Source organism: Lolium rigidum, chromosome 6 (genome assembly GCF_022539505.1).
Source record: "Lolium rigidum isolate FL_2022 chromosome 6, APGP_CSIRO_Lrig_0.1, whole genome shotgun sequence".
Taxonomy (NCBI): domain Eukaryota; kingdom Viridiplantae; phylum Streptophyta; class Magnoliopsida; order Poales; family Poaceae; genus Lolium; species Lolium rigidum.
The window spans coordinates 136403853-136415400 of NC_061513.1; the positions used below are offsets into that span (position 1 = coordinate 136403853).

Here is an 11548-nt window from a genome sequence, read left to right on the forward strand (position 1 = left end):
TGACTAGGTGTGTATGTTACAATAGTGCAAAATTTAACAGGACTGACAAAATTTGACAATCGTTTGTCAGATTACCTTATAACAGAAATAACAATTTTGTTACCAAATGTCGTTGTTTTCTAAAGTCAAAAGAATAGCAGGGGACGACATAAGTACTCAGCTCCCAGAGGGAAAGACGGAGGAGGCAAGCAAGTTCAAGCAGTGGCAATGCGAACATGACAGCATCTCGAACTTGATTTGTTCTAATGTAGGTACTGTATAGCGAAGGGAATTTATTCTACTGTCACATAAGGAAATTCATGATGCTAACTGTCCATTTGCACTCATTGTTGCATCCAACAGGCTGCACACACACACATATGTGAGTGGAGAGTTTGGGAAAACAAACATGTTGTTGACTCTTAAAAGGAAGACAACATCTTATTTTCTGTGTTGTGTTGGCCACTCCACCAAGAAACCAAGGCAGTTGCTCCTTTGGCAATGTAAGAAGAGGGGGACAAGAGCTCTTGCGCAGTTGCAGACACAAAATGATGCAACTAAAAATCGCGGGCAACCAGGTTCGCCATTTTTATCCATTTACCTCATATCCAGTTGTTTTTTTTCATCAAAAGATATTGCATGTTGCGCACATTTTTCGTTTCCGTAGACAAGGCGTTTGATTCAGATTCCAGGTTAAATAAAGCAATGGAAGATGTATCCACTACTCAAAACAGTTATATGGAACCAACAAATTGGGTTTACTTGCGGTTAGTTCGTGAGGCCAAAGCCATGGAAGATAATGTATCTGCATGTGCTTCTCGTGAATAAATGGGCTATTCCTATGATGTACACTAAAGAGCAATGCACCAGAGATGGTTGAACTTCCCCTTGACTATGTGAGGAATCCATTATTTTTAAAATTGTAGGTCGAAGAGTAGGTACTTGGTTATTTTTAGTAGAACTTACAAACTTTTACCGATATTTTACCTATCATGTGCTTTATTTCTTCTTCTTGTAAAGCTCTAGAAGATATAGCCTTAAATCTCTGAAATTAATGGTAATTCACAAGGTTTACTTTTGGAGGCTTTGCTTGCCCTTGTAGTGCCCCTCAATGTTGGTTAATTCAGTTATATTGTTTTACAAAGAGCCTGCCCTTGGGATAATCACTGTAGTAGAACATACTGGTTTGAGTGACATAATCATATTTGGCCGTTAATTAGTTGGTTATTTCTGAAATACAAGAACTAATTTCCTTTGTACATTACCCTAATTATTTAATGACAGTTAGAGCTCGGTCTGGTTATTGAAATAATCACGAATACATGACCCAAATTATTTCATGACAGTTGACCACTTGGTCTATTTATGGAAGTACCCATGAAGTGTTTATATTGGTCTATGTTAGACTTATTTGCCAATGCAAGAAGCAGCAAGGTTGGAGGAGGAGAAATGCAATGGCCAGGGTCATGGTAGCACTATAGAGAATGCTGATGTTGTGCCTGTACTTGAAGTCGCTGATGGTGGCAGTTTGCATAATAGCAATATTATTAGTGATCAGGGGAATTCAGAGCATGGAAGACCAAGATCAGGAGATGACGAAGATTCAAAAGTTCAGACTACCAGTTCAGGTGTTGGCACTGATCCTGTAGGAGCTCGGCCAGGGAGGTGGATGGCAAGGAACTGCCAGATTGACTTTCGAAGGAATGCACTGAATGACAGATTTCTTCTCAAGATGACAACTGACGAGGGTAATAACAAAGTAGGCGAACACTAGGGGATGCAGATGGATACTGATGAGAGGACGAATAGTTCTGATTTGAAAGAAATTAGAGAGGTGACAATTGTTTTCGAAGACTTCTGGGGCTGATAATCTAATTTTGGTTGAGAAACTTGTGGGTCTTCTGGGAGGATGTTGGACCCACTGTTTCTACTGAAATAGGTGTCGAGGATGCACATGAAGAAGCCCTCATAGATTCACATGACGATTGGGGAAGCTGATGAATTAGGGCAGAGAACTTGTTCAAGAAGATGTACGTACAGGTAAAAAGGTAATCGAGGAAGTTGTCACTGCGTTAGAATTGGATTTATTGGTTGAAAATGTTGATCTAGCTTTTTTTGGTGGTGCTGTATCTCAAGTCTTCTAGCCATACCATCACCAGTATATTTAGATTTATATGTATGTGATGACAATATCGAGGGATTTTCTTCAATTGCGGTTAGATGAGGTTGCACACCTCTTTTTGGTCGAAATATTCTTAAGTAGGTTTTGTTTTAAAATATAATTTGACAAATTATACTATGGTAGACATGACTTTTTTTTTGCTTTGAGTATTCTCAGCTTAATGTACATTAGTGGATATGTGCATTGTGTTTTTTGAGTAACATTTTAAGCAAAGAAGAATGTTGTTATTTTTAAATTATTATGTGGATCTCCCTTTTTATATACGTAAACTTTCATGTGTATCAAATATTATGTGGCCGGCGCTCACTCCGGATGATGGTCCACGCTCCGTCCCCGGTCAGAGCACGATGACGGCAATGGTGCACGCTCGCCTCGCCCTCTCTGCCCTTCGTCTTCAACCGTCACCAAGGACGACATGCTCCGCACGCGCTACACCACCCTTACCCGCGGCGACTGGCGACTAGAAGGGGCCGATGTTTGCTGACCTTGGCGGGATGCACCCGCGGCTAGAAGGGGCCGATTTGCTGATCTTGGCGGGATGGGGGATGGATGCGGTGCTTGGAGAGTTGATGATGGAGGTGGTGGTTCCGTTGTGCCATCCGGAGCTGCCGCGACGGCTCGGTATTTGGCCCCGTGAGCCAACACTCTGCTCTCCCTCTACCCATATGCGTCCCCGATTTCACTATGCAAGGTGAGAAACACTTTGATTAGTATAGTAGTTGCTCATCTTAGAAGATATCTTGTGCAAAGCTCTGTTTAATCTCCATACTATTCAGAAAAGCTTACCTCATTGGCAGTCCAGAGCTGAGGTAATCAGAAAACTTCTGAAATATTTTAAAATAGTTATTAGTATATATAGAAGTTTATCTTACAATGTTCACTTGCTCTGTTTTTCACCATGGAACAGGTTTACAAATGTGTTGTATGACATGTCAAATAGGTCCAAGAGCCTTCCTAAATTAGCATGCCAAATAATGTCTACACGGTGGATTAATATGAGTCATTTCCAATACCTTTTAAACTCTACAACCTTTTAAACTCTACAACTTATATGATAAAACTTGCTCACTTGAGAAGTATGAAACACTCTTTTCTCGCTGAGGTTTGTATCTGATGTGCGAAAACTAAATTCGGCTCCTAGGTGCATATGCTCCCTCTATAAAAAAACATATTTCAAAATATCGAAAAATATTGACAACAAAGTAGTATTTTGGTAGTTAACCTTATAATTGCTCTCTTCCAAATAAAAGTACGTTCTATTTTTTTTTTGAGGAAACAACGGGGGGCGATCGCCCACCTGAACTCATTTTTCATTAATGCGGGAGTGGGTTACATGGGGGGCATAGAGCCTACAAAATAGGTCTGGGGTGGCATACCGCGCCCAAACAGAGTGAGAGTGAGAGATGGGGGGAGCTGGATACAGGGGGAATACAGGGCAAGGTGAAAGACAGAGTCTAAGAGATAGCCTGGCACCAAGACAGCAGGGCGCTCGTGTCGATCCTAGGGGGGCGCGGATGACCCACAGGCGGAGATGGTCAACCAACATGGCTAGAATGCGCGGAGTAGACATAAAATCTGCATCAAACAACATTCTGTTGCGGGATTTCCAAACAGTCCACAAGAGAGCTAAGATGGCCGTGTTGCGCGCTTCCGGGTGCATCGGAGGTAAGTCTTCGGAGAGAGCATCGAGGAGGGCCAGAACGTCGGCGCCCACATGGGGGCGACCTGGGGGGGAGACGACATTCCAAAGGGGGCGAAGGCGGGGGCAGCCGACAAACAAATGCGAGGTGTCTTCCAGTTGATTCGGGCAGAAGGGGCAGTCCGAGGAGGCCACACATCCGATACGGTGCAGCAGCGCCCGTGTCCTGGTCTTGTGGAGGCGCAGTATCCAAAAGAACACCCGCACCTTTAGAGGCGCAAAGCAGGCCCAGTTGACGTCTTGCCCTGGGACGATACAACCTGAGGAGTGGAGGGACCGGTAGATGCTTCCAGTGGAGAAGTCGGTCAATGGGCCGAGCGATACGGAGCGAATGTCCGGCGACGAAGTGAGGGAGATCCGGGAGAGGCAAGCATGGATGAACTCCATCTCGCCAGCGGCTGCTGCAGAAACTCGGTGAACAAGTGGAACCTCAACTGCACCATTCTCGAGGGCATCAGCAACAGTGGCGAGGGGGCGGAGGCAGTGGGAGAAGGCCGCGGGGAGGGCTGCCGACAGGGGGCCCAGCGGAGTCCAAGCATCGTGCCAGAGCGAGGTGGTGCGCCCATCGTGGGGTTCAACTCTCGTAATGGAGCGGTATAGCGGAATGAGCGACTGGAAGCACTTCCAAGCGGGGGTGGCCACCCGCGGGCGGGCACCGAGGTAACTGCGCTTCACCCACCTGGTCCACGGGGAGTCTCGTCCGGTGAACAAACCATGCAGCGCTTTCAGCAGGAGACATTTGTTCTGGAGACCAAGATCGATAACACCCAGTCCCCCTTCGGACCGCAGACGGCAAACATAGTCCCATGCAACTTGGCAGTCACCACCGGAGCATTTATCTTTTGCCTTCCAGAGCATCGCCCGTCGAGGTCTGTCCATTTTTGAGAGTGTCCCTTTCGGGATCGGCAGAACAGACATGGCGAATGACGGGAGGGCTGACAGGACTGCCGTAGTGAGGGTAAGGCGCCCGCCAATTGGGAGCAAGGACGTCCGCCATCCGGGGATGCGCTTGGAGATCTTGACGGAGAGGAATTCCAGCGCAGCCGCAGGCAATTTGTGGTCCGAGAGCGGCAACCCAAGGTATGTCTGCGGGAAGGATGAGACGGGACAGCCGAGGATGTTTGCAAGATCCGAGGCCAGCTCAGCAGTGACACCACCAACGGGTACGAAGGTGCTCTTGTGGAAGTTGATGTGCAGACCCGTGGCTTGTGAGAAGAGGTCGAGGAGCTCGCGGAGGCGACGGACTTGGGAGTGTTCAGCTCTCAAGATCAGCAGAGTATCGTCAGCATATTGAATCACAGGACATGGAAGGTCGTCAACAAGAGGGTGCAACAGGCGGTCGCCGCCCGCCTCCATGGAGATGAGGCAGGGGAGGAGGTCGGCGACGGCTAGGTACAGGTATGGCGATAGGGGGTCCCCCTGGCGTAGCCCATTTTTGCAAGAAATCCATCGCCCGGGAACACCATTCAGCAGCATGGCGGTCCGCCCAGTGCTAAGAATTGCAGAGATCCAGGATCGAAACAGGGGGCCGAGGCCACGTGTATCCAGAATAGCATCCAGCGCCTCCCAGTTGACGGAGTCAAATGCTTTTTTAAAGTCAAGCTTGAGTACCACAGCAGGAGATCCTCGGGCATGACAGCTTTGGACCACATCGGCGGCGTAGAGGAAGTTGTCGACGATGTTCCGTCCCTTAACAAATCCAGACTGTTCAAAGGAGATGAGGCGCTCGATGTAGTGTTGAAGCCGCGTCGTAAGGATCCGTGTGATAATCTTCCCTAACACAGTTCTGGAGCGAGATAGGGCGGAAGCCATCTGCAGTTAGCACATCGTCTTTTTTCGGAATGAGAGAAATAAACGCTCGGTTGAGCCCGTCGAGGGGCGCCACCCCGTCGTAGAAATCCTGAAGGAAGGCCATGAGGTCCGGACTAACAACATCCCAGAAGGCGCGGAAGAACGCGGGGCCAAAGCCATCTGGGCCTGGGCTGCTATCCACGCGCATAGCCCAAACAGCGTCTTTTGCCTCCTGTAAGGTAAAAGGTCTTTCCAGCTCCTGCAATCCTGCAACTCGCGGCATGGCGGCGCGTAGGTTGAAGCCCCACGACGGGGGGGTGGAGGCGCCAAGAAGGCCAACATAGAAGTTATGCAATAGTTCAGCTTTTTCCGCATGGTTGTACACGACCCTGTCGCCATCATGAAGGACTTTGATCTGATTTTTCCTGAGGCGCGCCGACGCGCAGGCATGGAAGAATTTGGTATTCTCTTCACCAAAACGACATAGGCGAAACTTGAACCGCTGCTTCCAGTAGGTATCCAGAGCCTTGTATTCCAAGGAGAGGCGCAGACGGACGCGATCCCTCAGCAGTTTTTTAGGGGGCAGCTGGCTTCGGAGTTCTTCGGTAAGGTCAAGCAGCTCAATCACCTTTCTGCAGTTAGAGACCACCTCGGCAGGGCGACGCCGGTTTTTGGCCCATTTTTTAGACTCAGCGCGGGCCCATTTTAGAGTGTTGCACAGTCTTCGCGAAGCACATGGAAGCGACCGGTTCTGCGGTCGGGCCCAGACGGAGGCCACAAGGGCCCGGTACTCGGGGGAGAAAGCCCATGTCTTCTCATATCTGAAAATCTGAGATTTCGGGGCGCGGGAAGAGGCAGTCAGCAGAAGTGGCACATGATCTGAGGTGTTCCGAACCAGCGAGTGGAGAGTCGAGTTGAATAGGCGGGCACCCCAGGCAAGGTTGATGAACGCACGGTCCAGCCTCACCAGAGTGGGGTCGGCCCTAGAGTTGGTCCAGGTGAACCTCCGGTCTAGCAGCGGCAGCTCTTGAAGGGCTAGCTCATCGACAAGGTCATTCAGGCTTTCCGCGGCGGCCGCATCAAAGTTGTCGTTGTTCCTGTCGGAAGCATACCGGGCTATGTTGAAGTCTCCTACCAAGAGCCAGGCATCCGAGTCGAGATCGGAGAGCGATCGCATTTCCGAGAGGAAGTCCTCGCGGCGAGCTCGGTCGCAGGGGGCGTAGATGTTGGTGACGGTGAAGCGGACACCGTCCTCGACAAGTTCGAAAGTCGAAGAGAGCGAGAATTGGAGGGCGCGGTCGGAGAGGTGGGTGACGAACCGCGAGTCCCACGCCGTGGCGATGCCCCCCGATGCACCGATGGACGGTAAGAGGGAGAGCGACGAGAACCCAGGCGGCAGGAACGATGCTGCTTTTTGTGTAGGGATCGACTGTAGCTTTGTTTCCTGGAGGCAGATCACATGCAGGGGGCTGAGCCGACAGGTTCATTTTCACGTCCAGGCATTTGTCAGGGTCGTTGAGTCCGCGAATGTTCCAAGAGGAGAGCAGGAGTTGCCTAAAACGATTTACATCCATGTATCTGAGAGGAGCACCAGCGAAAAGAAACCAACATACCGAAGAACAACTGGTACTAGGCCTGAGTAGAGCAAACAGGCATGGTCCGAACATGGGACAGGCCCCATTTCTGGAACTATATGTACATGGAGAAGCAGCGACAGTGGAACAGGCTCCACTCTCGGATGAAGAACAAACAGCAAAACGTGCGTATCTAGACTATACAACAGCTGGGGCACGCACACTACGGGGGATGGAGCAGGCATGAGGACGCATAGGATGGAGGCGGGCATCGCGCGCGGGAGGAGCAGCAACGCACGCGCACAGAGGCCAAAATTTGCCCGCCTCACTTGGGTCGGCGTAGCTCTCATGGGGCAGCTTCCGGCACCGCGGACGCGGACTGAAGGTCGCGGACGTCCTCGTCGGGGAGCTGGCAAGCACGAGCCATGGCAATGATCTCATCGGTGCGGAAAGGCGGAGGGACGGAGGCGGAAGTAGCTGCGTTGCCATCGCCAGCCTTCATAGCCTTGAGCCGGACCGCACGCTCCATCACGGACTCGAACAGATTCTTATGACCAAACCCATGTTTATTCATCTCTCGAAGAATATTGTTTCTGCTAAATAACTACATAATATATACATGAACTTGACTATAGTTTGCCTTCTTGATACGTTAATTAAGAAGTTCATGAAGGATCACCTTGTCGGTGGTCTGCTGGGTTGCCAGCTCTGCTTGGCGGTGGCGGCTCTTCTACATTAGCTTGGATATCTTCACCCGCAGTACTTTTATATATTGTGCTAACCAAAGATACTATGTACCCGTGGCAACGCACAAGCATTTGTACTAGTAGAACCCTAAAGGATAGAAAAATACAAAACTATTCCTAGAATTTCCTGCACTCGCAGAAAACTAGCGGCCGCCGTCAAACTCCAGCGCCACCTAGACACACGTTTAAGAAGACGCCGAACATCTTTTTGTTTAAGGATTGTTTAGGCGCTTCGAGAATTAGTGTGGATGTCCAGTCTAAATCACCCTACTCGAACTCCGAAGCAGCAGTGGAGTCCCAAACACTCATTCGAAGGACCGTGCTCTACCGTTCACGCAACCGTGCAATTCTAACATCTGTCGGCACATTCCCGGAGCAGGGCTGCCGGCCACGGGTGCTCCACTTCTCGGCTTCACATCCCAGAATTCACTACAAATACCAACCCTCTCTTCAGCAGCTCCCAGAATCACTCTTCCACTACCATTGCTCTTCGTGAGAAGCCATGAAGCCTTGCGCCGTGCTATTGCTCGTGGTCATCCTCGCCGCGTCCGGCACGGTGTGCTCGGCGTCCAGAGCAGCGCGCGGGGAGTGCGACCCGCTGGCGCTACGCCCGTGCGTCCCGGTGATCCTCTGGGGCGATCAGCCGTCGACAGCATGCTGCGCCAAGCTCCGGAAGCAGCGGCGGTGCCTGTGCAAGTACGCCAAGAACCCGTATGTAGGTAGATACATCAACTCCGAGAATAGCAAGAAGGTTGCTGCCGCATGCCGCGTGCGGCTTCCTCGGTGCTAAAACTTTAGAGTGCACGCTGAGTGAAAGCCGTATGCCAGTAGTTCACATGCTGATCTGGGTTTCTGATTGCCGCGTAATGTGACCTTGCTACTAGTACTAGTTGTTCGTGCTTTGTGTTTCAATGGCATCAGATACATTTCACGGTGTTAGTATCTTCCGTTTGCTCGTTGTCTTGCAAAGTTGCAGTGGGATTTGATCATTTGAAGGCTGTTCTTCGTCTTCATGCTTTCCCTTTGATGATTTCAAGAGTTCCCAAGAAACGATGCTGAGTTCACGTGCCTAGATCTAAAGCAGCTGCATCTCTCATGCTACTTGTGTTATGTGCTCATGTCAAGCTGCAGTGGAACACTAGAAGTGTAAACATGCAATGCAATGGTCACATTGCAGAGGATGGAATGGGCGAATCATGTAGAGTAGTTCCTTAAGCAGGCTGTGAGCAACGGCGTATGATTGCAACACTAAATAATGATAAAATACACCCCTTTTTTAAGGCAATGATAAACTACACCTGTTTTTCTATTGTGTGCTCTCTCGAAAACCAACACTGCGAAAATCCAAAAGCAGGAGAGGGGCATACTCACACCAATTCACTTTAGGTCTCGTTCGGTGCCAGTGTTTTTAAAAGTGTTTGGACCGGTTTTGAGGTGTTTTTTCCGGACCAGATTAAAACACTTGTCGACCGTTCGGTGGACCGGTTTTGGTCGGGTTAGGGTCCAGAAAACACCCGAAGACACGTCAGGTCGGGGTGGAATCGAGAAACTCGACCCCCTCGCGTTTTCGTCGATGGCGACGGCGCAGGCACTACGGGAAAGCCAGCCTTTGCCGTGCTCCACTTTGCACGGCAAAGAGGCCTATACGCACGGCAACGGCTTTGACGTGCGTGCCCTCACGGCAAATTTTGCACGGCAAAGCCATCGACGGCAAAGCCACCTTTGCCGTGCGCGTGCAAGGATTGCACGGCAAAGCTCTTTGCCGTGCGCTTCCATCTCTGCCGTGCGCTGCAAACGCTGCCGTGCGGCACTTCTTTGCCGTGCGGCAGGGGGGCTGCCGTGCCCGAGGAATTTGCCGTGCGCTGCTTTTCTTTGCCGTGCGACCGACGTTGCCGTGCGCCACCCTTCGCTGCCGTGCGCGCCTTTGCCGTGCGGGCTAGCTCTACCACGCACGGCAAAGCCCCCTACAGGCACGCCCCAGGAGCTCCCAGGTCTACAGGCTGCCGCCACGTGGCTCCTTTGCCGTGCGTGTGCACACGGCAAAGTGACCAAAAGTCCTTTGCCGTGTGCACACGCACGGCAAAGGGCCCTGTTTTTTTCATTTTTTTGCTGTTTTTTGCTTATTCCCTGCATTTCAAATATAGCAATTGACAATAAAGCATATACACATATAATCTTCAATATAACATCACCAAACACTACGGGAACACCACAAATACATCAAACACACATATTCATGCATACAATGCATTACATAGAGTCCATAGTCCATCCACACAAGTTACATAGAGTCCATAGTGCAATGTCCAATATTACAATCCATTACAAGCATACAATCCGACAAAGTGCACGAAGACCATGCCATCAACCTTGTCCTCCGCTTCCGCCGGCCTCATTGTCATTGCCTTGTGACATATAATCTATAAGGTTGATGGAATGAACATTTGCATTTGCATTTGCATATTGAACACTTGAACAAGTACAAGTAGCGGGTTGGGCACAAGAGGACTCACCGCGGTTCATGCTCCGGATGATGTTCATGTTGTTCACGGTGATAGGTGTCCCCGGGGTCTGAGTGGGCGGTGGCGGCATCGACGGCATGGAGTAAGGTGGAGGAGCAGGAATACTCCCCGGTGGAGAAGACAGAGCCGTCTGGCTCATCAGCCAGCTCATCTGTGCGTGATGCTGCTGCATCATCTGCTGCTGCTGTTGCATCTGCAGCATCATCTGTGCCTGCTGCTGCTGATACTCCAGAACCTGCCGCTCCAAGTTCCGTGCGTGCTCCTGGGCCGCCTGCTCCTTTTCTGCCATCTCCGCCTACGATGTGTCCGCGATGTCATTAACATTTCAATGGAAAGCATGTGCATGTAAAGGAAAGGTAGAGGCCGGAGGAAGAACATACCCGTAACCGCTCGACAGCTAGATCCGAAGCCCGTGGCCGGGGCTCTACCTCAGGCTGGCCGCTCTTACGACCACGGCGGATCTGGCGGAGAGAGGGAACCGTCGCTGGGTCGACAACCCCGTCACCAAACCATAGGCGGCCATGCTTCAAGCCTTCTCCCGCAAGCACCGCAACCTCAGGGTCAAAGTCCTCGGCCTCTGGGTTGGCCTCCTCGCCGTACTTCTGCTTGAACTTGGAGACATAGGACGTGCACTGGGTCTCGGATTGCGGGTTAACCCACACGGACCCCGTCTCAGGATGCGGCGTCTTCCTTTGCTTCATCTTCTTCAGCACGGCAAAGACGTTAGGCTTCGCTCCTCGTCCTCACTTCCTGCAAAAGAGAACATGTAATAAAGTGAAGTGGCACACCCTTGCAGAGTTAGCAAATATATAACATGAATTCAAATAATGAAGGAACCATTAATTTGCTCACCTCCTTCTGCAGGTGAAGAGGGATGGGGAGGCTGCCTTGGATATGCGATCCACCTCGCATCTCTGCCCGCTTCTTCTTGCCCTCCTCGTGCTTCTTGAGGTACTGGGGGCATGTCCACCACATGACCATCGCAAGGAAGCACTTGTCGTCTTCGCCGACGTACTGAGGAGGGTTCTACATGCACAAGATAAACCCATTATGGT

The 11548-nt window shown here is 50.5% G+C and overlaps 1 protein-coding gene across 1 annotated transcript; it reads left to right on the top strand.

Moving 5' to 3' along the window:
• Positions 1-8473: 8473 nt before the first annotated feature.
• On the top strand, positions 8474-8761 carry LOC124661393 (non-specific lipid-transfer protein 2-like). The gene has a single exon (XM_047199250.1). It carries the CDS (start codon positions 8474-8476, stop codon positions 8759-8761), a length of 288 nt encoding a protein of 95 aa, XP_047055206.1.
• Positions 8762-11548: the final 2787 nt, after the last annotated feature.

Bases quoted from the DNA above. Each gene is read 5' to 3' on its own strand.
- LOC124661393 (XM_047199250.1), top strand. From the start codon at position 8,474: ATGAAGCCTTGCGCCGTGCTATTGCTCGTGGTCATCCTCGCCGCGTCC.